Source organism: Penicillium mononematosum (genome assembly GCF_028829835.1).
Source record: "Penicillium mononematosum strain IBT 11891 chromosome Unknown utg000001l:1.0-4488741.0:1.0-4491989.0, whole genome shotgun sequence".
NCBI lineage: Eukaryota > Fungi > Ascomycota > Eurotiomycetes > Eurotiales > Aspergillaceae > Penicillium > Penicillium mononematosum.
Window position 1 is genome coordinate 1,643,497 of NW_026643271.1, and position 26,433 is coordinate 1,669,929.

Consider the following 26,433-nt stretch of genomic DNA (forward strand, 5'->3'; position numbering starts at 1 on the left):
AATCATGGTATATGGCATAATCCACTATGCAGCGATGAAATGAGAAACGATAGCAAGATCAAATCAAGCATCAAGCTCTCCGTCCAGCACTCTCCGCGCCGCATCCAGACGACGCCGCAGCACACGCGCAGCTTTCACATCTGGATCCGGGGAGGTCGTGATGGCCTGCAGATCCTTACAAACGTTACCCAGGCTGGCAAACAGTGCTTCCAACATCTGTGTGTCATCATCGTTGATGCCACCGACACTGGGGGTGCTGGATGCCGCACGCACAGTCGAGACGAGGGACGAAACAAGGGAGGTTGGGGTTGCGGAACCAGCTGTAGCTGAGGATGAGCGGCCAGTAAGTTTCTGAGGGGAGAGGTTGTTCGGGTCCACTTGGTTGGTGTCGCTTTCGTGTCGTGGTCCGCGGGGTGTTTCGGAGCGATCACCTTCAGCCTCAAGCTCTTGGATTGGACTTGGTTGGTGGCTGTGGCTGTGCGGGTGACCATGAGCATGTGACTGGGAATGGCCATGGCTATGTCCGTGTCGCAGCTCTGTCCAAGGATTAGTGTCGGAAACGCCAGGGGAAATGGATCGCGGGAACGCACCATGGTTGAACCGTCGGTCCCAGTACATCACGCTGTCAATGTCGTCCTCGTCGTCGGGACGCTCGCCTTCGGTTGCGGTTGCGAAGGTTGCCACTGTCGAGTCGGACATATTGCTGTTGGTACGGGAGTGTCGCGCTGTATATGGGGGCCGAGTTGTCTCGACTGATCCGTTCGAGCTGTTGCTCACTCGACGGAGTTGCTGGGTGTAGTTGCCCAGTGCGCTATGCAAGATGAAATGCTCATAGTCGAACGCATCCTCCCGCATCTCGTGCGGAGTCGCATCCGTGTGCGATGGCATGTCGGGGAAGGCTTCCATGTCGTTCTCGAAGTCATCGTCAAGGGGTTCGCGTAAGATCTCATTCAGAGCTTCGCGGTCAATGTCCTCATCGAAATCACCTTCTTCAGCATCTTCGTACATGGTGTCGGCAACAGATTGGTCATCGGGATAGTCCGCAGGCTCATTGCCTTGCCAATTCCCGGTGTGTTTGGATTTATTCCCAGCGGCATGCTCATCGGATCTGCGTTGATCTTCCGCTGCATCATTTCGAGGCACGCCGGATATTTTCAGAGCTGGCGTTACGTTGGGGGTTGGACCCACGACTGCCCTGGCCATCTCTGAGCTCCAGCGCATTCGCATACCAGTGATCGGCGGCCGTCAATGGGCTGGGCGTTCGCAAGCTTTGCAAGCTGCGTCGGCGAAGATTATCCTCCTGATTCTTCACCTTGAGAGAAGAGATCTTGATATGAAGCCCCTTCATCTGGTACTGGAGATCTCGCACCTGCAGTTGTGACTGCGCGCGGCTAGGGGGACCAAAGGAGCTGTAGACTGGACTGAAACCCTCCGGACTGGATTTCGATTCCTCCTCGGAATTGCCCAAGCCTTGTGGCGAGTCCGACGAACTGCCTCCGGCAGAAACAGGTGACTGCGCAGCCTGGTCGTGTTGCTCCTGCTCATGTGCACGTCTCGGGGGCTGCTGCATAGAGGAAACCGATGACCGGTGCGTCAGATACGCTCTCGTAGGTGCATAGTGGAACGACCGATCATCCGTATGAAGACTGGACGAAGTGCTTGCGCCCATCGCACTGACAGAGCGTGAGATGCGCTTATCATTCGAGAAGCTCGAATCAGACGGAAAATTCGTCTCAGAGTGCACTCTCGAATGACGATTATTCGTCGTATCCTGCGACGCAATAAGCGATTGCCGTCGAAGCGAAGAGTTCTTAGGATCCGTGCGTGAAATTGACCGATACAGTCCCCCCACAGGCTGGTGCATACCCATCGGCTGGATATAGCCGGAATTCGAGGGCGAGGGCGAGGGCGAGGCGGTCGTGCGCGGCGTCGTCGACCGAGCTCGAGTGAGATTGTTTTCCATAAGCTGAGAAACAAAACACGTTAGTATTACTGCGTAGCCAACCTGTGGCGCGCAGGATATCAACATACATTTAACCGTTTCTTCGCATTCTCCAGAATCCTCTCCGCCTCGCTACTCAGTATCGCGGAGGAAAACTCCTCCCGGGCCCCTTGCCCTCTGCAGCTGCAGACGCCACAGCGCTACTAGCCGGTACAGAGGAAGCCCCAGTACCCACGACCGCGGTAGCTTGCGCTCTCGCGACCTCGGGGTGGACGGGGGGATTCGTCGCGTCCGTTATGCGCCTCGGATACATCTCTAGAAGCGGAAGCGCGTCTGCTCCCCGCACTAATTGTGGAATTGGAGCTACTCCACGCAGCATTATCCTTGTTCCGATCGTCGCGCTCATGCAGTAGCGGTGAGCTGGCCAGCTCATGTTCATCCGAATCGCCGAATCCCTCCGATCTATCTGGCGAGAGCTCCTCGCCAATATCCGAGAGACGGCGGCTGACATTCACGTCGTCGTGTGTCCAGGCATGGCGAGAAAAATTTTTCTTCTGTCTGGGCGCCGACATGGAGGCATTGGGGTCTGGTTGGCGGGAATTGAGATGCGACAAGTAGGCGATTCGCGGTGGGGAGGGAGTTTGGGATTCGCGTTCGCCTTCGTACGGCAGGATCATGTCCGGGTCTGTTAGAGTGAGTGAGGGCATGTTTTTCTCTCTCTCAGGCCCTGGGGCCTGGGGATTTTCCGTTGCAGAATGGTTAGAAGGAGAGAGAAAGGGTTGAAGTCGCAGAATCAACGTGGACGGGTTGGGTACCGCCACAGTTAGTTTCTCCCCTTAGACAGTTTAGCGTGCCCTGATCATTGCCTTATTGGGATCTGTGGATGTGAAGATATTCCCAATTTGCTATCTCCTCTCGTACAGAGTACAGAGTACATATGTAGGGAATTAGGCTTCGACTACCCTTGCAATTTGCAATGGTAGTTTTTAAGTAGTAATAGGTATGAAATAGCAGTAGATGGATCAGATCAATATTCTACATTCTACGACAGCTACACCTCGAGAACAATAAGCTTTCTATAATAAGATTACAAAGGTAAATGTCTATCGACTCCGTAATTTCTTTCTTTAATTGGGATTGTCTCGACCGTTCGAGTTAATACGAATAGTCAGAGAGACATGGCCCTTGAATGTGATGTATACCTATGCTCCGTACTCCGTAAAAGATGCATTATTGCAGTAAAGATATAGGAGACATTTTTATTGCCTTAACATACAGCTGAATATTTCCGAGGTTTTCTTTGTTACTCCGTATAGTTAAAAACAATGGACGAACCCCTGAGATCGGCCATGTATGAGTTCCACATCTGTGGAGAATGTAATTTCAGGCACATCTCAACGTCCATTCGAGGAGGAAAGAGAAGAAAAATGGAGAAAAAAAAGATAGGAAAAAAAAAAGAAAGGTATGCTTTTTTGTATACAACGTAATTACACATGCTATAATCCCGTAGAAACGCTTATATCTAGATCTTCGAAAGCAACAGTTTCGCACCACTGCTAGTCGGGGTGGGCTTCTTCTGTCCATCCTTCTCCACGACGGACGCCGAGGCCTGCTCCAGCGCCTTCTTGTTCTTCTTCAGGGTCTTGAGCAGCTCGCTCTTCTTCTCAAAGTCCTCCGACTCAGCCAGCGCGACAATCACGAAGGGGTTAGCCCCCGTCGCCCAGTCCATGACCTCATCCTTGATCTGCTCGTACAGCGCAGCGTGGAAGTCCAACGCAGGCTCCACCTTCTCAATGGACTTTGTGGCCGGGTTGAATCGTCCACCCTGCACAAGAGACTTGAGAAGACGCCCCACGTGTGCGGTATCGCGGGCTTCAGTGTGCGACTTGGCGGCCTCGGCCACGGCTGCGAGAGCGGCAGTCTTGTCGCCGTCGGCCGCGAAGAGCACCTCGGCGAGGAACTGACAACCGAAGGTCGTCTCTAGGAGGGTAAAGGCGCGGGCAGCGATGAATTCGAGCAGCGTCGGCGACGCAGCCTTGACGAGTTCCTGGCGGCGTATGGCCGGGTCTTTCTTGGAGGTTTCTTTGCGGACCTCGCGGACTTCTTCGAGGACCGGGTTGTCGACCTCGGGGAGGAGCCACTTGACGCGTTCGCCAACGAAGGGGTATAGCACGGCGATACGTGCGGTCAGGTCGTTGACCTGGTAGCAAAGCTCCTCGTTGCGGGCCTCTTCGCCGTCGTTCTGGTTCAAAAGCTCGGGGAAGAAGGACTTGGCGGAGAGTTTTGTGTCATCAACGACCTCGTACGCAGCAAGGATAACCTGGTGACCGTAGATGTCGCCGGCCATAACCTTAACGGTGTCGCGGAAGAATCGTAGAAGCAGCTTTCGGTCTTTAGCGTTGGAGTATGCGAGGGACAGACACATCAAGCGGGAGCCGGACTTAGTGAAAGCCAAGTTCTTGACCAAGTCACCTTCTTCGTCGCCTTTGAGCAGTTCGATAAACTCGCTCGCTTCGTTGCTGCCGGGTTTTGTGCAGAGGAAATATTGCAACATAGCATCGTGAAGCATAGTGAAACCGGTGCTCTTCTTCTGCACCAGCTGGTTAATCAGCTCGCGCAAGTAGTTCATGATCGGCCCACGCTTCTCGGGGTGAGCTTCGATGATCTTACGGAGATCGGAAGTGGTATCATTTTCATCTTGGAAAATGACAAACTCGGGACCGTACCACTCGCGGAGGAGTCTGTCCTTCTGTGCCTTGGTTGCAACTGTGCGGTAGATATCGTCAAGAATCCATGAGCCCTCGGGATGGCGGATAAGACGTTTGACATGGCCGTAGAACTCTGGGATAATCAAATCGCGGGTCTCGTCGTCTCCGTGGACAATCAACTTTCCAACCAAGAACTTAGCGTATCGACTTTGCGCCAGCTCCTTGTAAGTGCCCTTCAACTCGTGCGCAATCAGCTTGCGCTGCTCGAGGTTTCCGTACTTGAGAGCAGTCTGAATAACGCGCACCGAGTCGTGCTTGAACACGAAGTCACGGACGCGGTTAGTGATGATCTCAAACAGCTCCTTGACGAGCTTCTTTCTCTGCTCCAGAGGCACATGGGACTTGCGGCGCAACTGCTCCCACAACTTCTTGGAGCGGGCGACGGTATCGGCATTCGGCTTCGCGGCTTTGCGCTCCTGCTGGAGTGCTTTTTGCTTGATGTGGGATTCGCGAGAGTTGTTGTCTAAACGCGCAACAACGATTAGATGGGGCACCATCAAGGAGGCAGAACTGAAACTTACTGTTGGGATTAGCCTTCTTTGGGGCCTCTTTTTGGTCTTCGTCATCCGCATCAGACTTCTTGTCTGACACTGGCTTCTCCTCCTCATCGCTCACATCGTGCATCTCTTCATCGTCTGAAAGGGCGTCAAGGGCATCAATATCTTCGTCCGAGACATCGTCAATGTCGAAGTCATCGTCATCCTCGGATTCTTCCTTCTGAACCTTCTTCGAGGGCTTCTTGTCGCTCTTGCTGGATTTGGAATCCTTCTTGGAGTCCTTCTTAGACGAAGAGCTCGACTTCACGGACTTGGACTTCGATGTGGAGGCTTCCTTAGTCTTGCTCCGCTTGCCATTGCGCTCCTCGCTGCCGTCAACAGCGCGCTTCAATCCAGCCATTATGAAAGATAATTTCCGTAGGCTTTAGGGTATCTCCGATTGAAAAAAGTAATAAAACTGGGGTCTTTGCGAGCGGAGACTGCTCGATGTCCTGGTGGATAATTTTTTTTTGGATCGCAGGCGGAGGAAGTTTTTTTGCCGGCTGTTTGCACAGTTTGCATTGATAAGATATAACATAGCCCTGAGATGGACTATGGCTTCCAGCAGGTCTAGCAACGCATTAAAAAGAATATTTCTATTGAATTCTTACATAGAATAAGACTGACTGATATATGGAGGTCTAAGGGCAGTTTTCCATGGAAGTTCTATCAGAATAAAATGTAGGACATTGTCTCTGAACAAAGCACAGATAGCCCGAGTCGCAACTCAATGGCAACAGATGTATACAATATGCTAATAAGCGACATGAGCCACCTAGACTCTGCATGGACAAGATGACTCCTAGTGTCATCGACCAAGTCCCATGGTATATTACTCCTTGAACGAGTGTGGCTTATATCACCCGAAACAAACCCGAAACGCCGCGGAGAGAATCACAACGCATTAAACATGTCTCGTCACTCATTGCTTCATGTCTCATCAGTGGGCGCGGGTGCAGATGGGGCTACTTTCACAGATGCCAGTTCTGATCCGCCGCCACTCTGGCCGCGCTTCCGGCCGGGAATATGGAAGCCGAAGGACGAGGTGGACGACTTGGGCCCGGATGTTTGCGCATCGTTACCGGAGTCACCGAATCTGGAGAGGAAACCCTTCTTCTTAGGTTTCGCCTCGTCATTTAATCCTACTTCTTCAAAGGTTTCTTCCTCCATGATTTCAGACTTGGTGAGGCTATTGCACTGAGTTCCCGACGGGGTTAATCGGGAGAATCGAGAGTCAAGAGAAGTTCGAGACGGAGCAGCATCGGGATGAATGATGGGTGAGCGGGCAGATATATCCTAAGTTGGAAAGTTAATGTCAGTTGGGTTCAAGCGGATCGGTTCGGGTTCGCGGGGCATACAAATGATCGGCGATAAGAGTCAAAGGACTCGCGAGAAATGGAGAAAGGCTCATTATCATCAACGAGATCTCGGTGGTTGACGGATTTGCTGGAGCCCGGGTATCGGCGCCAGAAACTCGGTCGTTCTGGCGGAGAAGGCTGTCGCAGTAATTAGCAGGTGTATCACATTTTTCCGATCACACCCAGCCTATACCGGAAGATAGACACCGCTGTCGTTGACCACTGGGGACCGAGGTTAGTACTACAAGAGAGGAAGTCGCCACAGCAGTCACAACAGTCGCAGCAGTGCGGGGATTCGAACATACCACTCAATTTGTACTCGGTGGGTTCATCGTGGCTATTGCGGATGGGTATGGGCGCAGGACGTTCATTTGGAGAGAGATGGTTGTCATCCAAGGCAGTGGTATCCCCATTGGGTTGGGACTTTCGTCCAAGAAAGTTGCGAAATGGAGGCATGGTTGAGGAAGTCAAGTCTGGGGGATTCCGGGGATTTCCCCTGTGAAAGGGTCCCTGGTGGGAAGTGCCCCATCATCCGATCCTTGAGCCTACGTCATCCAAGAATGGAAAAGTCGAAGAATCAGCCAATACTAGAATGTAATATAGAATAGAATAGAGTGAAATATATTATAATATATTATCTGCCCTGACCCAGTCGACTTATATGGTCTAACCTCCAGGAACTGATATACTACATACTACATACTACTCCGTACATCGATCTATATAAACGCACACTACTTCTACTTATATATAAAAACAAGAATAACATTTACTTCATACATTCAAGCCTAACGAATAAAGCTTTAAAGCTACAGATATCAGAAAAGAAAAAAAGGAAAAACACCCCCTTCAACACCCACGAACACCCAATTAGAAAGATCAGAACATTCCACATCCATGCATGGATTCCTCCGATATTTTCTATCGCAGTTCGCTCGAAATAGATCCACCTGCAAACAAACTCCATAAGCAACTCAGACCCAAGACCAGCCTCAATTCAGAAGAAATCGAGGCTTGGACTGATGCCATGCATTTCGCTATCGCTTTCGTAATGGCAGGTTTCACCAGCAATTGACCTACACTGACAACGCAAAGGACGAAAAAAGGTGACTCGGACATGTTGTTGGTTCTTTTTTTTTTTCGAAGTTTTGTTCTTTCCGAACTTTTTTCCGAATTTTTTGGTGATTTGCTTTTTTTTTTCTTGATGTTGTTGTCAGAAGCTAAGTGGCATTGTTAGGCTCAAGGAGACTGGCACTGTGGTGGCAATCCAGGGAGCGAGAGTCGGATGGGTCGAAGACGGCGTTCTTGCGCTCTTCGATGAAGTAGGCTGTGTAGAACGGGAATGTTAGTCAAGAAACTTCAGATATGCGTAAACAATGATACAATGGGATGTGACGTACGGGTAATTTGGATCATATCAAACCAGCGGACGGCGTGCTCGTCGCTACCGTCAACTGCCTTCAGGATACCATTGTCCGGGCGGAAAGTGGCCTTGGGAGGAATGTGGCGCATGCGCAAGAGCATCTCCAGGATGTCGGCGAAGCGGTCAGACTGGTTGAAGTAATAGGGAGGACGCTTGTCAAGGGGCCACTGGATGGATTGTTAGTGTGAGATCATCATGAAAGAGTAGACAACCACTTACGCGCTGAGAAAAGTTCTCGTTGTCCCATGAACGGAACAGCCAGCAGGTGCGGTCGACGCAGTTCAGGAGGATAATAGCGACAATGAAAGTATCAAACCAGCCACACTTCTGGCGCTGGAGGAGTCGACGTTCCAGATCATTGATGACAAACTTGCTCAGCTGCGAGGCACGCTTCTCCATAGCGGCGCGCAACTGACTGCAGAGAAGTCCGTACGATTCTGGGTCAGAGACCTCCTCAATGGGGAGACGACCCTCATCCGATGGCTGAGAAAGAGAGTGCAGCGAATTCGGAGGCAAAGTAGGGTTGTAGTAAGTTTTCCAGGTGAGTTCTGTGTCCACGAGAATATGGGTCGCGACCCACAGCTCCAACACACGTTCCAGAAGGATATCCTGTATCTATGTTAATATACGTCTTCACATTCAATGTCAAATAACATACCTTCTTTCCCTGGTTGAGTTCGGCAGCAAGCAGCAAAGTGGGCTTCATGAAAGGCGAGGTCTCTCGCTCGTAGAAGTAAGAAGCGTTCTTCTTGATGTACATTTCCAACTTGCTTGGAATGTCATCCGAGTCTGCGTCCAGGAGGTAGACTTCTTGCGAGGGTCCAGCGAACTGGTCATCTCCAAGGGCTTGCAACTGGGGGTCAAGTGCAGACACTGAAGTGCGGTGACCTTGAAGTCCACTAAAAGTCATAAAAGAATTGCTCTCCTCGAAGTGAGTAACTTCAATGCGACCAGAATAGTGTTCAAACTTGATTTGGTTTTTGATACTGTTTGTGTCATGGTAGGCAAGTGTAGAGTTGAGATCTAGAGTCTGAGTCAGTATATATTCGAAAAGAGCAAAACACGAACAACTTACTCGCATTGTAGAGCTCAAACTCATCCGAAAGGCGGGTGCGCAGGCACGGGTGCTTCCATAGACGAGCACTCTCCACGCTAGCGCAAGTTGTGCAAGGGGTATCGCCAGAGCACTATTCAGATCGTCAGTAATGTTTACTCATCTCTCATATCCGCAAAATACTTACAGGCTTCTTTAGCATTCGGCAACGAAGGCATGCACCCTTCTTCCGCACGTCTTGAACTTCACGGCGTCGTTCTGCAGTGAAACGGCCCCGCACCTTGGGCTTCATCGGCTTGGTTGAGTTACCGAACTCGTTCACAAACCCTTTTGCCTGGGTATTTGGGTTCATCGCAACAGGGCGGGGGTAAGATGCTGCACGCTGAGTAGCAGCAGTCAACGAGGGATCATGTTCTTGCAGGCTGTCGAAAAGAAGTTGCTCATGTGTGGACAGCTGCTGATTCCACTGGCTCAGCTTCATATCAGAGTCACTGTCAATTGACATTCCCTGAGGAACCATCTCATTGGCGGAGGCTGCAATCATCGACAGTTGTGACTGGCGCGCATTAGACGTAGATTCAGGCGACATGGACGCATCGCCGAGGGGCGGAGACATGGACGCAGGATGTTCGCCCGGAGTGTGGCTTGGCAGGGCAGGAATACTAGGGGCGTTGGATGATTGGGGAGTCCCTGCAAATTGTTAGTAGTGTAAGTGTGTAACAGTGAACAAAAGGAAAACATACCCTCGGCATTCGCCGTCCCCTCGACCTTGGAGTCAGGCCCTTGCGAATGTCCCTGAAATCCCTCTGCTTCAAGCGCAGGGTCAACAATCACGGTCTTGCCTCCAGCTGTCACAGACTGAGTGTAACCAGGTCCACGCTTGGTCACGTCCGAGGCGCCCACTTGTCGCGAGGCTTCGGCCAACACGTTGAGACCGTCGAAATTCTGTCGGTTGGGAAATCCACCATCGGCAGACTTTCCTTTACTTCCAGAGGGAGAATCTTTATTCGAGTCACCGTCGGTCAAGTCGGGGAGTTCGTGAAGTCGCAACAACACGCGTTGACGGTCGCGTAGGGGAATCGCCTGACATTTCTTCACCAGGTGGTTGGTAAGGCTATCAATGCGACCTTTTGGAAACACCTCGCCGCAAGCTTTGCAGGTATGTTGGTAGCGATTACTCGCGTCTTCCAGCTTGGGACCCCGGTGGAAGAACTCGAGGATGAGTTGGTTGGGTTTGCGACCCATTGTGGAGGGTGGCTGTTGACGTGTTTTTGAAGGTTTTTCACGTGTCAATTAGGAGTCTAATGACAGTAAACAGGCGACCAGAGCTATCGACGTGTCGCTCGCTCAGAATGGACAGTGTGTCCCGCCTAGCTGATACGTCTGTGGACTCGAATTAGCAACGTGGAATGTGGGATACGGGAGAAAAATCGCGCACACAGTCACTGGGGACCGGGAGGCCCAGGCCGTGCACCTTAATAGGACCAGTAGCCTCAGAGAGACTCGAAATGGAACAAAAATACGAAATCTCAAGATGATTGAATCGACGATGTGCGGGCAAAACCCAGGGCAGTAGAGGGCGGTCTGGGAGTCGCAAGGGGAGGAACACGCGATGGAGGCTTCACCGCACGAAAGGCGGTGATGTCTTCAAGGCGGTAGGAGAAAGGCGGTGATGAAGAAAAAGAATATCTCAATATCAACTTGGAAATGAGACGAGGAAAAAAAGGATGAGTTTTACGGGATGGGGTTGATGAAGAGGAAAGGTGAGTACTGGAGGGAGAGGAATTCTTAGTCACTTTGTGCCACTGTGACTTGCCTCTCTGAATCTGTCTCTCTCTCTCTCTCTCTGTGTGTGTGTATGGAAACTCTATGTATGGGCAATTATGCATGTATCATTTTTTTTTCTTTTTTTTTTTAGAGATTAATAGTCTGTATCTAGTTGATGCACAGCAATACAAATAATTAGTATACACACTATCCCTACATGTAGGAAAACCGCCAATCCACAGATATCGTCATTCCTGTGCCGACCTAGGTATATCTCGGTCCTTCCTGCCGGAGACCCCATATTGTATGTAGCCAGTGCTGACAACAATAAGAATAATTTTGTCACCGCAGCTTATACAACTCATGATCCCATGGATGAAACCGTGACTACCTCATGCCGTGGAAACCTTCATGTGCGTCAACAAATCCGGTGCTCGGGAGGCCGCCAGGCACACCCAATAGAGCGAAAATTCGACGCTCATCCCGGCCCTCAAGCAGCCGGCCCCCATTCAGTTTCACTTGTTGGTTCCGAAGCACATCCGCATAAAGGCCCTTTTGGTTCAAGCACATGCCTTTCTTGCGTGCCAGCAATCTCATGCTCCGGTTGAATATATCATTTCCCGTGAAGTATATCAACGCCGCCCCGATCTCAGCATCAGGAACGAACAATAAATCGATCCGACGCCATAAGGTGGTGCCAGGTAGGGCTGATGCGCCGTGCCACTTAGATCCATCCTGGTGCGACGAGATGGCCAGGCTGGCCTGCAGAAAGCCACTATTGAACAATCTGGGGACAACCAGACCGAGCATCATGGTGTGGATTTGTTCCAGCGTGGCACCAGGTTTGGTGATCAGACAGTCCACGTCCCCACAGGTGAGTGCCCCGCGGCGGTAGGAGCCCCCGATGATCACCTGCATATCCCTGTCCACAGCCTGCACCGCCTTTCGCACGATCGCACCGTGGGCTTCAACCTCCTTGCGCGGGATTCGTTGCGCGAAGTCGCTGTGACGTTCCACCCCGATACGCTGCTGCTTAGTCAATGGAGCCCTTTCCAATAGATCCTTGAGAGACCTGTAGCCCTGCGCGACCCATTTGGAGGCCTGGGGAAGGCCAGCACCATAGACGCCGAGAAATTCTTTAATTATCAAGTCCTCTGGGGTATGGTTGGCATTTTCAAGACGACGGAGGCGGTTGGTCAAGACAATTTCTTCGATCTTGTCAGCCAGCCGCTCTCCGATACCAGGGATGGCCCGAGCCTGTGCTCGTGTAGCAATCTTGTTTGGTTGCTTCCGCAAAGCGCTGATGGCTTTGCGATATGCCATAACCCGCCACTGGTCTGCAGTCTGGGTATAGTATTCCAGCATTTGCTGTAATACCTCGATGGTCTTGTTATTTGGGTTGTCAAGTTTCGTGTCCGGGTCGAACTTCTGCATGCAGGCGAAACCTTTGGTCCAGTCAGGGTTGTCTTTGGCTTTGCCTTCTCCGGCAGATGTTTTTCGTGTCTTCCAAGTTGACTCTTCCTCTGAGCTAGATGTTTCGATATCGGAGACGTCAGCAGCGGATTCCCCATCAGGAAACTCAACTGGATCCAGAGGCTGGTTATAAGGATCAGTTGTGTGGGCTTTTACTGACGAAGAAGAGGGCTTACCAGATGACTTGTGGCCTTAGCCTCATCTATTATATCATCCAGTGCATCCCGCTCCCAGTTTCCTCTTTTAGACGTTTCTTCAGTTGCAGTTTCATGGTCCGGTTCGGATGTGACGGCGTGAGGCACGCTTTCGGGTACGGTTTCTGGGGAGTCTTTTGGCAAGGGGTTTGGCGTCGGTTCCTCGACTGGAGACAAATAACGTTCTGGGGACTGGTTCTTCTCCCGTCGCGATGGTTTCAATGGAAGAGAATCAGGAGGTGGTGGTTCTGCCACTGGAGACTTCTCCTTCTCGGCGGTGGTTGGGGTTCCATTGACACGAAAGCGGAGGTGTGAGGTATCAAGCACTGAACGAAACTGGATACATTCGGATGGGTAGGATTCGTTGACAAGAGCAACACTTGTCTGCAAGAGTTAACACTGAAGTCTGGATATCTCACGGATGAACTGACTGGCAAAGATTCGAGTTTGAGGTAAGTAAGGAGATCGCTTGATAGCAAGCCTTTGTCCATAATCACATGAGTGACATTGGTGGCCCAATTTCGACTCCATCGTGCACCATAATCTTGCGCTCGTTGAATTCGCAATCGTCGGAATGGAGATATGTCGTTGTTTGGGAAGAAGACTGAAATAAGAGTTCAGTGAGAGTAGGCTTTAAAAATCTAGAGTACTTACAGAAGATCAATCCCTTGAAGATCTGCTGGTCAACTGGGATTATCTTAGCACTATTGGTCTTTCTTTTCTTTTGAGGAGGCCCTCCGCTCTTGATGGTAGGCATAGTTCCAGTTGTCCGAGGGCGGTTCGCAGGAGCAGGTTTGGAGACAGCGAGCGGACTGCGTCTCTTGCTTTGAAGGTCACACGAAGATATAGTGTCCGAATTTGCTCGACGTGGGTTACGCTCCGAGGAAAGAGCGACTTTATTTGGCTTGGGTTTGTCAGGTTCTTTGTCTGCAAAAGTTAGGAGACTCCCCCAGCTCTTGTCCTCTTCATCTTGATTATCTGAGTCATCCAGCCGGTCAATAGCAGCGAAAAAGCTCTTTTTAGTCGGAAACAGGTCCTTCATAGTAGGCTAGTCCGGTTTCCAATGGAGGGGCGGGTGCCTGGGCCAGAGATGGGTCATTATATAGGTGCCTGGAGTCACCGTGGTACATCCGTGGGATGTCTCGTATAATGTTCGTCAGAGAAAAGGAAGGGTAATGGTCCGAAAACTTCCTTGGGCCACTTTGGATGACCCGTGGACGCCAGACGCGATTGCCTGGCGCGAAATGGGCGCCAAGTCACGTGGTTCAATGTAAATTGGAAGGTATTTGCTTAATAGGGTGACCTATACCCGAAAATATCTAGTCTAGGCTTGAGAATTGCATGAGACCTACAAACTATTCCATTTATATATCATCATTCTATAGCATGTGTATAGTCTGCGTTGTATTGCTGTCAATAAGGATAGAACTGGCATCGACACCTAATATTCCCAAAATGGGAACATCATGTCATGTGACTCTCCATTTCCATGGAATATCAAATGCGCGAACAAGAGAGCAATAACTTCACAGATCCACCACGCTACATACACACAGTCCATTGACTGATAGATTGTCAGCCAATATGTGGAAATCCACCCTCCCCACATTGGTGGCCGACCTTCCCCTCCTGCAGACCGGCCGCTGTCTAAGCTGCCAATTCCGCAACCCAGCAACTCTCTCCCAGCTACGAACCAAACCCTTTTCTCTGCGCCAATATTCTACTAAGCCCGAGAAACCCATCGATGCAAAAGAAACCACGCCCGTGAAACGAAACTTAAAGAACGAGGCACATCGCCTATCGACTGCCATCGAATTCAAACAGAACCAGCCCCAGGATGGACCCCAGCCCGGCGACGCAGACTTCGTTCCTCCAAGCCTGGACCGGCCGATCGGTAGCCCACAAGCACCATTAGAAGGACAGAACACAGGTATTGACACGCGGTCGATGCGCCAGCGGCGCGACGACTTCACCAACTATGACCGGCATATAAAGCGGCGCAAGGAATTGTACGAACTGCCTCTTCCTCTTCTTTACACCTCTGGATAGAGCCTAAAGCTGTGGATATTGGTGCTAATAAATAATGACAACCCACAGGACAAAGCAAGTCGCCAAGCCATACTTCCGCGAATGGTCCAATCTCCGCTTCGCCGAAGGCAAGACCTTTGTCTCGAACCCGCGCCTGTTCAAAGCCGACAGAGCCCTTTACTTCCCCAACATGCACGGCGTAACATTGGCATCACCCAAGGATCCTCAAAATACGACGACCCAGCTCCGCGGCAGCATCTCCGTCGTAAACCTGTTCTCAAGCGTGTGGGCCGAGAGCCAAGTTGCGACGTTTACAGGGCCGGAGCAGAATCCGGGACTTGTGGAGGCGATGGCCAGCGGTGGAAAACTGGTGCAGAGGATCGATATCAATCTCGAAGAGAACCGGTTAAAGGCGTTTCTGGTGAAGACGTTCATGTGGCGGATGCGGCAGAAATTGGCCAAGGAGCAGCATTCGCGCTACTTCCTTGTGCAGAAGGGCTTCGATCAGGCACTCAAGGAGACCGTTGGCATGATGAATTCCAAGGTCGGCTATGTCTACCTGGTCGATTCGGAGTGCCGCATCCGCTGGGCGGGGAGTGGACCGGCTGAGAAGTCTGAGTTGGAGGGACTTAATGCTGGTGTACGGAAGCTTATTGAGGAGAAGAAGAATGTCCTCCGAGTGCAGGATCCGTCTCGCGGGTATTGATTGAGGCTGGTTTGAGAAGGGTGTCCTGAACTGGAGCCTTGGATGTGATTTTATTCCGCTCCCGGTCGAATTTGTACATACAATAGAGAAACTGTATAATAGAAAATATAACAAGTAGGCGCCTTCAAGACCCTTTCCCGAGAATTACCATCGATTCTGTCGCATCCCCCATCAAGGGGGACTCGGAACATGCCCAAACCCAAACGCCTTCGACAAGAGAAATCCACTCGCTGGAGAGCAGCAATTGACAAAAGAACAATAAGACATAGGAGCAGCGACATAACTGATCTGCCGCCGGAGCCTCGCATTTATACTTTACCGGAAGAACAGCAACATCAAAAAGCAGAACCCAATGAAACATCCCAGAATCATAGCATCCCGCCTCTTCTTGTTTCCAATCTTGCCGATGAGATAGTTCATGCCGGGAACATTTCCAGCAGCGCCGACAATGCGCCGATTAATGTTCGCAATCGTCTCGCTCTGGACACCGAAGTTCTGATTGATGGCATACGCCTGGCCCAGAACGTTGTCCATCATGCTGTGGCTGTTCTCGACTCGGCCCCGCTCTTCGAGCATGTATTCAGCCTCGGCAGCGGCAGGGTTAGATGCGCGATAGGAGCTGATGTCTGAGCGGACATTAGAGAGTAGGTTTGCACGGTCACGCGATTCAGAAATAGCTGCGGTCAGACGTTGGAGTTCGCGGCGGTGGTCTTGAAGCACTTCGCGGTGGCGGGAGACATTATTCTGTTTTAGAGCGGAGGAGGTGAGGGTGGCTTCGGAGTCGAGGAGACGGGATAGTTGGGCAATGACAGACTCGCGCTGTGCGGAAGTTAATTAGCTGTCGGTGCTTTTTTTTCCTGCTGAGTGTTTATGGATGCACGTACTCTTTCGAGGAGGTCTTTCAACTGCGATTCAAGCCGCAGCTCTTCCTCGGTAGGCGATGGTGGAGGTTTGGTAATCGAGGCAAATTGTGAATAGGTGTGGAAAAGGTTCTCGGTCTATAGGTGCGTCAGTTAACATTGGGTATATAACTTCTAGTGAGGAGATATTGGTACCTGAGTTTCAAGCAACCGTGCTTGTTGCCGGAGTTGCGTCCACCCGGAACTAGTTGAGGATGCCATGGCAGGCAGAATATGTGGACTGTGGAGATGGAGCCAACAAAGCAGTCTGGTCTGTTTAGGAGCTCTTTTCAGACCAAATAGTTAATCAGTGCAAGGGCCGAGGTGCTGCCTGCTTGTCTACGTAAGTGCCAACCCAGGACGGGGTAAAATGCGCTAACCTAATACAGTATGTTTATGCCCCAGGGACCAGGCATCAACAGACCCAAACTTCAGGCACCAAATTAAGGCATTAGTGCCACTGTAGTCACGTGCACCCGCTAAATTCACAAATTCGCTTAGCCCTAGTCCCACAACCAGTCGCAAATTGACCCTCGGACATCTTCAATTCTCAACGTCGACAACCCACACAATTCAACGCCACCATGGTATGTCGTGCTGTGCAAATGCTCTGATATCAAAATGCTGATGAATTGCTTTTTTTTTGCAGTCGTCCAAGGTCAAGGCTGGTCAGCTCTGGGGCAAGAACAAGGATGAGCTCGCCACACAGCTCGAGGAGTTGAAGTTGGAGCTTAACCAGCTCCGCGTTCAGAAGATCGCTTCCGGCGCTTCCTCCAAGACTCAGAGAATGTGCGTATTCGACACCCCCGATATTTGATTTTTCGTGCGGATGGAATTTGAAGATTTGCGGGATGGGAACGATCGGACCCGGGCAAGACGACATACAAGAGGAGGGACTACGCCAGCATTCAACCAATCGATCGATGAGGGAGACATGGATTATACGATCTGGCACAAGGCGCACGATATTGGGGTCATCAATATTCGAGATTTGATGCTGACTGGAATTTTTTTTTAGCGGCGAGGTTCGCAAGTCGATCGCTCGTGTTCTCACCGTCATCAACGCCAACCAGCGCGCTCAGCTGCGTCTGTTCTACAAGAACAAGAAGTACCTCCCGCTCGACCTCCGCCCCAAGCTCACCCGTGAGATCCGCCGCCGTCTCACCAAGCACGAGCGTACCCAGACCACCGACAAGCTCCGCAAGCGTGCCATCCACTTCCCCCAGCGGAAGTACGCCGTTAAGGTATGATAATCCGACAAATCTTGGGCGGGGAATAGGTGCAGTGAGGGTCCATGGATGTTCATCTTTACCCTCACTACCAAAAACCTTGCCCATCAGACGAAACGGATCAGCCGAACATAATGCTGACGATTTGTTTGTTGCAGGCTTAAACGCAGAACTTGTTCGAATATGGAGTTTTGTGGGAAGACGTTGCTGGCCTTGGACATGAGCAAGACGTGACAGTTGGATCCGAAAGCTTGTGGAGGGGTCGGTTTTCTCTTTTTTTTTACATCCAAAAAAATGGAATTTGATTATGTATCTAAATAGGATGCAAATCGACTCTTGACATGACATGATTTTAGACATTCTCCAGGTTTCCTTGCTCTTGCTCTCTAGTGATGGTATCTCATGGATACCTAGGTATGTACCGATTGCCAGGACTCGATATATCTTTCCACAACATATGTATCGTGTGATCTGCATTTTATTCTAGATGATTCAAGTATAAGGCAAACATATGTCCGGCTAAGGATATCTTGCTATTGTGACCAAGCGAATCTAGATGCCAAAGATCCCAATATGCACCACCCCACAAGTATGCCTAAGATTATAAAAGTAAACCGAAACATATCTTCAATCTTAGATCAGTCAACCCCACATCACCCTGGTAGAGCAGAACATGAGCTATAGTATCCAATTTCAGCGTTGACTGGTATTCTAAGACTGGCTAACCCTGTTGCCATTGCCATTCGTACTCGCGGTCCTAACCCCAATATCCCCAGTATCCGTCTCAAGAACCCACATGCCCCCACAAAGACAAGACCTCAACAGCGACAGCTTAGCAATCATCTTGAACGACAGTAGGGACCGGGGCAAATTAGTATCACCAGAGACCTCAGTGCAGCGTACACACCTACGCTTCTTCAGCAGTGCCACACGACCATCAATCCCCAACGGCAACGGCGGGCGCAGTGGACACTTCTTGAGGATATCGACCTCACGCTGCTTACGATACAGCGCCGTTCGTCGGTCATTCCCGAAACCAAGCCAGCTATAGTCCCCGAGGTAGATCGCCATGCGGTTGATTTCGGATTTGAGCGCCGGGACTGTCTGCCGGAGGAGGGTGGCGACTGCCGTGGTGAGGACTGGCGGAATGCGCGCATTAACCAGCAGTTCCTTTTCCGGGCCGGGTCTTTCGGCGTCGCCGAAGCCAGCGCCTTGGTAGGCGTGTTTCACGGCCGAGTCCACTCCTGCCAGGAACTTCTCGTACACGTCGATTCGTACCGGTGATGATTCGAGTGTTTGGCAGATTTCTGTGTAGTAGACTCGGGAGTCGCCTACAAGGGAGGCGGGGTTTGTGCTTGCGAAGCCGGCATGCACGCCGCGGAGGCCTCGGCAGATGAAGCGGAGGAAGGCGCGCGACATGCTTGCCAAGAGGACTAGGAGGGGGAGGGAGGAGGAGTTTTTCACTGCGAAGACTGTTAGATGGGTGGGCTTGAAGCTGGTGTTCATTATGGAGAGGTTCCTTACATTTCTGGGTGAATGCTTCTGGGTCATTGAAGACATCTTCGAATTCGTCGGCCATGTCGAAGATTTCGTTCAGAAGGAAGTGGGAGAAGTCTAATGTCCATTTGGTGTTGCCCAATACCATGCGTAGAACATCTTTTCAATTAGCAGCGGGTCACGTAACTGAATTGGCTTCTTTTAAACTCACCTGGATCATGCGATTCAGTCTGTCCCCCTTTATTATATTGGAAGAAGTATGCAAATAGAACAGAGGCATGTCTGAGTTGAAGGCTTGCCCACGGCACGGCCGATGAGAGGTTGCGGCGCTGAAATCTCCCTTTAAAGCCCAGTCCGGCCTGTAAGCTAAGACAACGAGGTATGTATGGATGGCTCATGAGCTTGTCCTGTTCGGCTGTGAAATTGCAATTAACCGGCAGTGCACGATACACCTCGCTGATGAATGTGGTTCGAGCCTCTTTAGATGTCGTCAGCAGTCTTGATGATATCAATACGAAGGTCTTAAGAGCACTCACCTGGTGATAGCTGCCCGCAGGCAACCATGAGTATGTCATCTGTGTTAACTTCAATTCCACATCCTCGACTGAATGCCAGTGTCAAGGCCGCAATGGCTGCAGAAAAATTGTCTACATGCCTGGGTCAGTATTATTATTTCAATAGATGACCTGGAAAACACATACTCTCGTCATAGAGACCCTCTGTGGATCCGAACGAATGTTCCATCACCCTCAATTGCACATGTCCGTCAACATCCAGCGTAACGGCAACGCAAGCGTTAGGAGAGAAAGCAATGTGAAGACCTGTCCATATCAGTTCTAGCCATGCGCCTGAAAGCAAGATCGCTCAGTTCCGGACATACCTGATGTTTCGAGTGGGTAATGGAACCCAGCCTGGGCCAGACAGGTCACTGTGCTTGAATCGCCAAGACCGTTCAAAACGGTCATTGTCCGTGTCTCATAGCATGTTATTGAGCTGTCGTCATGACTGACAGCCAACACTGCCCCATGCTCTATTAAGTCCACCGAGACAATATACTTATCGCAATAAATGTCCTCCAACCTGCGCAGTTCCATTTTGGCCTGAGAATATGTCAGTCTCGATCTCATGCAACAATCAAGGCCTGAGGGATTCGCACCTTTGCTTCAGCGTTACTTTTTTTGGACGGCACCTCGTCAAACTTGGCATGGAGTATCTGCGGTGCGGATTCCAAATGCCACCTGAGAATCACACTCGGCGGGCCTTGTTGGTCTGGATAGTCATGTATGGCATGGAGGGGCTTCGATAAGACAGCCAGGATCCAAGGATTGGCAGTGGACCCCGCGAGGCTATCAAACTGTCCCGGCATAATCTCTAATCGCGTCAACGAGTATACCGAGTTCAAAAACGGCAAAGACTGATCGGAGTGGTCCGGGCCCCGGTTGACATTCAATATATTGCTGGGCATGTCAACCTTACAGTGGATTAAACGGAAGGTGGGGACAGGGAATTGGCCAGGAGGTTTTCCCGGTGTCGGCTCCCATTGCGAGGGGTTCCAGCCGATGTCTACTCTATAAAGACACATTTTCTGGCATGCGGAGTAGGTGGAGAGAAGGATCCCATCTGTTTTAATACGTCAGTGACGGGAAATGGAGGCTCCGACTGGAAGGCAATACCTTGTGTTGCCGTCATGGATGCATGCGTTAATAGTCTGTCCGAATACCCTGTGTTCTTCAGTTCTGCTGGGAGCTCGGCCCATTTGCTGTCAGGGTTCTGATATATCAGCTTGATCTGGCCGGCTCTGGTGACACATATCAATGCGCCTTTGTTGGCTGGGTGGAATGGTCCTGTTGAGCGACGACGGAAAGGCGAGTATGCCCATCGACCATTCACCTTGGCTGCTTGGTGAAAGGCATGAATCTATGACCATGTTAGAGCCCTTTCACCCATAACTTGATCTGTCTTGATCTATTCTGATAGGTAATGGGAAGGGGGACTCAACGTACATGACGGTAGGTATTCAGCCACATCATTCCAACAACCTGGCTGCCATCGTCACCGGAATCAAATGATGCCTGACGCAAACCTGTGATGCTGTTCAATGCAATGGATATGGAATAGATTGATATGCGACCAGAACAATCGACAACGGCCAACTCTGAGCCTGTCTCATTCCATGATATATGGGCTAGTTGATTGCCATTATGGGCCTCCAAAACTGGAGCCAATGATGTCTCTTCCCCAAGCACCCATTTTCCATCTGATGGACGGCACTGGAGATAGCGGACATTAACCCGGAGTCCATCTGGGGAAATAGATGCAATACATCCCATCCGAGACCAGACGATTTTCCTAGAAGACGGTTAGTCCTGGAATGCGGATGTGAAGCATTCTTTCCAAGCTTACTGGCAGCACCCTAATAGACGCATTTCATCTAGGCATTGTGCTAGACCTTTGATTGGGGAGGCGGCCGGCATGCCTAGCTCCAGGGAGTTGGGTTCTCCAAAGAGATCATCCATATTGATACCGTCCTCCATGATCAATGGCATAATATTTTGTCGGATTACTCAAGTGTGGTTTGATCAGAGAATCAATATAGCAGCATGGCTTCATACAGTTCCCCGGACCATTGAATATCAGATGGGCTTTATTATTATTTGGTCAAGAAGGGGGATTCCCGAGACCAGAATGTTCGAAGGCAATCTGACAACCACCAACAGCGATATCAAGTCAATGCAGCAATTTCCTGAATTCCAATATGAGGGACCATAGGGGGACCATTGACCAAATCCAGATGTTATGCCGTCAGCGCCTGGACCTCCAGGGACCAGTGGTGGATTTCCCGTATGCTTAGTCAGATCCCGTGACATGGATCAGGTGACGGGTAGTCCTGCCAACGGCAATTGGCCAATCAGGGAGATATCAGGTAACCCACTATCCAGTCGAGCGAATCAGGACTGAGCCCTTGAACTGTCAAAACATGGGAAATAGCAGAAAAAAGCCGGAAAGAAAAATAAGAAGGAAAATAGGGGAAAAATCAGAGAATAATAGGAAGAGCACAATACAACATATATATTAAGAGCCCTATTAATGTGTGAAAGGGCAATTGACCAGTATAAACCCCCCTATAAAGTAGCAATGAATGGGAGTTTCAAGAGTATCAAAGAAGCTATTCCTGGTCTATTTCCCTCTTTATTCCGAAGTATATGCGTAGCAGTCTTAAACCCACAACCGTTCGCATCAAAACAACATCGAGGCCCGCCCTTCCTGGTCATTCGGCTCAAACCAATTTACTTCCTCAACATTCCTAGGGAAATCCATACCTTCGGCCAAAACAAAAGACTGTTTTTCCCTGCGGACCCTTTTTTTTATTATTCTTTTTTTCTCCGGCCCATAGAGCCCTGAAGTGCACGAGTTTCATTAATGCCCTTCCCCCCCAACGCTGACCTCATCGTCAACTTCCTCCAGAGCTCCAACTTTCTACCTACAACTACTCCTACTCTTTTCTACCCTCTCTACCATCTGTCTCAAGGTATTAAACCTCATTGATCTTCATTGATCTTTATTCACCAGACACATGATTTCTCTTTTCGAGGTCCTCTACGGTCTGTGAGCAATTTGGAGATACCACTCGGTTCTTTTCGCCCCGATTTCCCCTGGGGGTGAACACTCTCCTACGCCATTACACCTTCCAGCCCATTCGCAACTCCCACGCAGCCATGGGGGATTTCAATTTAGATTTTTCATCCGATTCGGAGTTGAGCTCCGTGCCTCCATCACCAACATTAGCAGCGCGGTCGTCACCAGAACCTGCAGAGCGGTACCCAACGCCTTCATCCCAAGAGGGAGCTGAACCTGCTGAGGGTTCTGCACGCCAAGCCCGTCCCGCAAAGAGGAGACGCAACCCCCTACCAAAGGAACGGACCACTCAGTATCTCGATCTATCAAAATCTCTCTATGAACAAAATGATCAACATAATTTGCTCGTTCAAACCCTGCGTCATCAAAAAGACATTGTCGTCATCGCTGGCGCTGGCATTTCCACGGCTGCGGGTAGTAAGTTTCTGCTTTTGGATTCTGCCATATTCGAACCCAACTCTTAACTCTGCATAGTTCCGGACTTTCGCTCCACAGACGGTCTCTTCAAATCATTGCAAAAAAAGCACAATCTGAAAGCTTCCGGAAAGCTTCTCTTCGATGCTGCCGTCTATCAGGATGACGCACTGACGGCGCCCTTCCACGAAATGGTCCGGTCGCTGTCGGAGGAGGTTGCCAACATCAAACCCACCGCCTTCCACCAAATGCTTGCCCGATTAGGTATCGAGTCTCGCTTGAAGCGACTTTACACCCAAAATATCGATGGCATTGAAACCTCTATGGAACCATTGGCAACTGAGATCCCGCTTAACGTCAAGGGTAGTTGGCCGATCACTATTCAACTGCACGGCAGTATTGAAAAGATGGTATGCCAGAAGTGTCGCTACCTCGACAACTTCAAGCCCGATATGTTCAAGCAAGCCGACCCGCCGGCCTGCACCGAATGCACTGATAACGACAACGCTCGCCAGATCGTCGGCCAACGGAGTCACGGCATCGGCCGCATGCGCCCGCGTATCGTGCTCTATAACGAGCACAACCCCGACGAAGAGGCGATCACCTCCGTTATGAACGCCGATATCAAGTCCCGTCCTCGTGTCTTGATTGTCGCCGGTACCAGCTTGAAGATTCCCGGTGTCCGTCGACTCGTCAAGAGCTTGTGCACAATGATCCGCAGTCGCAAGGATGGTGTCACGATGTTCATCAACAATGAACCCCCAAGCGGCAAAGAATTCGACGGCTGCTTTGACTTGATTATCAAGGGTTCGTGCGATGAAGTTGCACACCAGGTGAACCTGAAATCATGGGAGTCAAAGGACACTACCCCGTGCGTGTACGAATCCTCGCCCGAGCCCATTCCTCGTAACTTGAATTCTACGGACGTTTCCGTCGTGGTCACACCGAAAAAGAGACCTCGCGCAGACACTGGTCTCGCCACACCTTCTTCCAGTCACGACGAGAAGCCCACGAAAAAGCCGGCCAGCAAAGCTACGAAAATCAAGATCGAGAACCCAGCAAGCAATGGCCGATCCATCCAAGACATCATCAAGAAAGAAAAGCCTGCTGCTTGCAAGCCTACCTCGAAGTTCATCAGCAAGCCCGCTCCCAATCCTCGTCCCAAAAAGGCTGCAACAGCCGCTGCCTCGAAAAAGCGTGGCACGCCCGCCGCCCCGGTCAACAAAATTGCCTCGTTCGGTCGTGTTACTAAAACCTCTCAAGCCGCCGGCAAGCTCAGTACAAAGGCCGACGGCAAACCTATGCAACCGGTTCCAGCGGGCGCTTCGAGGAACAATGGTCCTCTACCAACAACGGAACAGCCCGAGAAAGCAGACAAGCTCAACCCAGAGTCTCTTCCTCGGTCAGTGGCTTCCTCATGACTGTTTTATGTTCCGGTCATGATATTGATATCTTATTCTATGTTGACTGCAAGTTCATGACATGATGCATGGTTACCAAATGGCGTCCTTGGTGTTATTTTTCTTCATTGTCTTTCGGAAACAGTGCTACCTTCACTGCTCCCCCTATCCCCTTCTGAGGTTTCTATTTCTTCACCTATGTTTACATACTTCCTCTTCGTGGACTGTATTCCTACTTGCATCACCTGCGTTTGCTTTAGGTTGATGATTGCTGTCCTCTTTTCGAAAGATACCATTGATAGACCACGGTTTCTCGCATGGGTTGGCTCGGGCGTTTTTTCGGGAAAGAAGCTGGCTTGTTCCAGCGTGATGGGGTCTCTTCGTTTCAATTCTTCTTCTATTTTATTTCTTCTTCTCGTTTTCGCTCATGCCAATCTGCATGGGTGTTTAAGAGGTCATGTTGGATTATCTAAATGAGATATTCCTGATATGAGTCTCTCATACAATTTCTTAGGCGCTGTCCCGTTTAATACATTTTCCCTTGTTCTCATGAGATATAGCTCATGTCTCCTTTTCTTGTTCCTGTAGTCTTTGGTGTGGTAGGGCGCTGGTTCTATAAATATATCTACTCAATCTCGCTGCGCAACTTGTACTGCATGTCGGGGGTTGATATACCTTAGACCTATCAAAGTTACCTATAATATTCGACTGTATCCACGTATATAATAGTACTGACGGGGCGCAGCATAAAATCCATTCGTCATTATGTGTATAGTACAGCAGAGCATTCTTTTCTTTTGCCAGCCAACCTCTCCCAATGCGATCCAGGATGTGTCGATTCGGCTCGTCCACATATAAACCCCTTTGACATGACCTAGATAATTAGCCCAACCCAAGATCATCCCGCAACTGACTACCAGGCCCATCCTCATCTTCATCCGTCTCCTCGGCATCGGGATCATAAGGCCCTCTCTTCGCACCAGGCTCACGGTCCAAATCCTCCACATGCTCAAGATCATCCTCACGCGGAGCATGTTCCTCCTCCTCTTCATCATCCTCACTTTCCTCCTCTTCTTCCTCTTCCTCTTCGACATCTTCCTCTTGAGTCTCGTCCCCATCATCCCCAGCAGGCGGACCAACAGCTACCTCCACATCTCCATCCCGCTTCACCTTTTTCGCGGGATTATCAACCATGTCGACATCGCCATCGCCCTGAGTCGCACCCTCGCCTAATGCATCCTGCGTCGAGCCATTCTCATCCACCTTCTTCGGTTTGCGCTTCCCGGCTTTGATTTCCGTGTATGCCTCCAGTTCCTGTTCGAGTCTGCCGCGGAAAGAGTCGAGTTCTAGCTCGGAGAGGGCGTTGAAGACGTCTGATGGGGCGATGGTGCGCTTGAGGGTTGCATCATTGGCACTGAGGTTGCATCGAGGGTTAGTTCAACATTTCATACCATCGGGATAGAGTAGAATAAAATCGAGATTTACCATCCCACATATTCGGGACGAGAGGACTCGAATGCAAACCCCAAAGGCAGCGGGCAAAGGGTAAAACATACTGTGAAGACAGATAGGAAACAAACACCGTAGCAGCCTTCTGCATAGCCAACACGGCATCCTTCTGGATCGTAGTGTTCGGTGGGAGAACCGACTTGGCGAGACGAATCGTCAGTGAGCGTGGTAGGAGATAGTCCTACAGGTTACCAGAGAATAGCGTTAGCCTGACCAGATTCTCTTTTCCACATGCCGTATATGAAGAAGTCAATGGGCATTGTATCCTCGTGTAATACATAATGCATCATGTCTCTGGCTTTGTCTTCTTACCTCGACACTTGCGCCCGCCTCGGCCCGAGCCTTCAACTGCTGCTCTGTCGCAAAGACGGGCTTCTCGCTCTGCGGTGCTGGCGGCGACTGCTGCAGTAGGGAATCATCGGGATCAGCGGGCGTCACTGAGGACGTGGATTTTCGAGGTGGCATCTTTGTAGGTTTGAGGTTGGTAGGTGTCTTTGTGCTGATTGCGTGGTTCAAGGGATCGGGGGGGTTGACGATGTGGCCCCCCTTGGATATTGAATCGAGTCAAGGTCTGATTGTTTCTCTCTGTAAAGGACCTTA

At 50.5% G+C, this 26,433-nt stretch overlaps 11 protein-coding genes across 11 annotated transcripts; 3 read left to right on the forward strand and 8 right to left on the reverse strand.

Annotated features, from left to right (window-relative positions):
• Positions 1-63: 63 nt before the first annotated feature.
• N7519_000583 (uncharacterized protein) lies at positions 64-2,649 on the reverse strand (the record flags this gene model as incomplete). The annotated part of the gene is given in 5 exon segments (XM_057287361.1): positions 64-536; positions 591-1,160; positions 1,171-1,966; positions 2,032-2,125; positions 2,147-2,649. The coding sequence occupies 5 exon segments, from the start codon at positions 2,647-2,649 to the stop codon at positions 64-66; spliced, it is 2,436 nt and encodes an 811-aa protein (XP_057153444.1).
• Positions 2,650-3,464: 815 nt separating this feature from the next.
• On the reverse strand, positions 3,465-5,607 carry N7519_000584 (uncharacterized protein; the record flags this gene model as incomplete). The annotated part of the gene is made up of 2 exons (XM_057287362.1): positions 3,465-5,173; positions 5,232-5,607. The coding sequence occupies 2 exons, from the start codon at positions 5,605-5,607 to the stop codon at positions 3,465-3,467; spliced, it is 2,085 nt and encodes a 694-aa protein (XP_057153445.1).
• Positions 5,608-6,176: 569 nt separating this feature from the next.
• On the reverse strand, positions 6,177-7,060 carry N7519_000585 (uncharacterized protein; the record flags this gene model as incomplete). Its single annotated transcript, XM_057287363.1, has 4 exons — positions 6,177-6,542; positions 6,605-6,742; positions 6,798-6,826; positions 6,910-7,060. The coding sequence occupies 4 exons, from the start codon at positions 7,058-7,060 to the stop codon at positions 6,177-6,179; spliced, it is 684 nt and encodes a 227-aa protein (XP_057153446.1).
• A 764-nt stretch (positions 7,061-7,824) lies between these two features.
• N7519_000586 (uncharacterized protein) lies at positions 7,825-10,326 on the reverse strand (the record flags this gene model as incomplete). Its single annotated transcript, XM_057287364.1, has 7 exons — positions 7,825-7,931; positions 8,005-8,194; positions 8,247-8,636; positions 8,686-9,050; positions 9,103-9,214; positions 9,269-9,771; positions 9,825-10,326. The coding sequence occupies 7 exons, from the start codon at positions 10,324-10,326 to the stop codon at positions 7,825-7,827; spliced, it is 2,169 nt and encodes a 722-aa protein (XP_057153447.1).
• A 909-nt stretch (positions 10,327-11,235) lies between these two features.
• Positions 11,236-13,557, reverse strand: N7519_000587 (DNA-directed DNA polymerase IV; the record flags this gene model as incomplete). Its single annotated transcript, XM_057287365.1, has 4 exons — positions 11,236-12,444; positions 12,498-12,899; positions 12,947-13,119; positions 13,170-13,557. 4 exons carry the CDS (start codon positions 13,555-13,557, stop codon positions 11,236-11,238), a joined length of 2,172 nt encoding a protein of 723 aa, XP_057153448.1.
• A 542-nt stretch (positions 13,558-14,099) lies between these two features.
• N7519_000588 (mitochondrial ATPase complex subunit ATP10) lies at positions 14,100-15,249 on the forward strand (the record flags this gene model as incomplete). The annotated part of the gene is made up of 2 exons (XM_057287366.1): positions 14,100-14,524; positions 14,613-15,249. 2 exons carry the CDS (start codon positions 14,100-14,102, stop codon positions 15,247-15,249), a joined length of 1,062 nt encoding a protein of 353 aa, XP_057153449.1.
• Positions 15,250-15,564: 315 nt separating this feature from the next.
• N7519_000589 (putative vesicle transport v-SNARE protein Gos1) lies at positions 15,565-16,370 on the reverse strand (the record flags this gene model as incomplete). The annotated part of the gene is made up of 3 exons (XM_057287367.1): positions 15,565-16,068; positions 16,134-16,247; positions 16,305-16,370. 3 exons carry the CDS (start codon positions 16,368-16,370, stop codon positions 15,565-15,567), a joined length of 684 nt encoding a protein of 227 aa, XP_057153450.1.
• A 231-nt stretch (positions 16,371-16,601) lies between these two features.
• Positions 16,602-17,742, forward strand: N7519_000590 (60S ribosomal protein uL29). The gene is made up of 4 exons (XM_057287368.1): positions 16,602-16,735; positions 16,798-16,937; positions 17,167-17,392; positions 17,536-17,742. The coding sequence occupies exons 1-4, from the start codon at positions 16,733-16,735 to the stop codon at positions 17,539-17,541; spliced, it is 375 nt and encodes a 124-aa protein (XP_057153451.1). The 5' UTR covers positions 16,602-16,732; the 3' UTR covers positions 17,542-17,742.
• Positions 17,743-18,088: 346 nt separating this feature from the next.
• Positions 18,089-21,420, reverse strand: N7519_000591 (mediator of RNA polymerase II transcription subunit 16; the record flags this gene model as incomplete). The annotated part of the gene is made up of 10 exons (XM_057287369.1): positions 18,089-18,840; positions 18,902-19,033; positions 19,086-19,352; positions 19,411-19,521; positions 19,576-19,695; positions 19,755-19,974; positions 20,031-20,494; positions 20,548-20,791; positions 20,878-21,223; positions 21,278-21,420. 10 exons carry the CDS (start codon positions 21,418-21,420, stop codon positions 18,089-18,091), a joined length of 2,799 nt encoding a protein of 932 aa, XP_057153452.1.
• Positions 21,421-22,590: 1,170 nt separating this feature from the next.
• Positions 22,591-24,345, forward strand: N7519_000592 (putative SIR2 family histone deacetylase (Hst4); the record flags this gene model as incomplete). Its single annotated transcript, XM_057287370.1, has 2 exons — positions 22,591-22,927; positions 22,985-24,345. The coding sequence occupies 2 exons, from the start codon at positions 22,591-22,593 to the stop codon at positions 24,343-24,345; spliced, it is 1,698 nt and encodes a 565-aa protein (XP_057153453.1).
• An 861-nt stretch (positions 24,346-25,206) lies between these two features.
• cbfA (uncharacterized protein) lies at positions 25,207-26,298 on the reverse strand (the record flags this gene model as incomplete). Its single annotated transcript, XM_057287371.1, has 3 exons — positions 25,207-25,738; positions 25,881-26,014; positions 26,146-26,298. The coding sequence occupies 3 exons, from the start codon at positions 26,296-26,298 to the stop codon at positions 25,207-25,209; spliced, it is 819 nt and encodes a 272-aa protein (XP_057153454.1).
• Between the last annotated feature and the right edge of the window lie 135 nt (positions 26,299-26,433).

Coding starts and splice junctions, on each gene's coding strand:
- N7519_000590 (XM_057287368.1), top strand. Junction 16,938..17,166: donor TCCTCCAAGACTCAGAGAAT/GTGCGTATTCGA, acceptor ATTTTTTTTTAG/CGGCGAGGTTCGCAAGTCGA.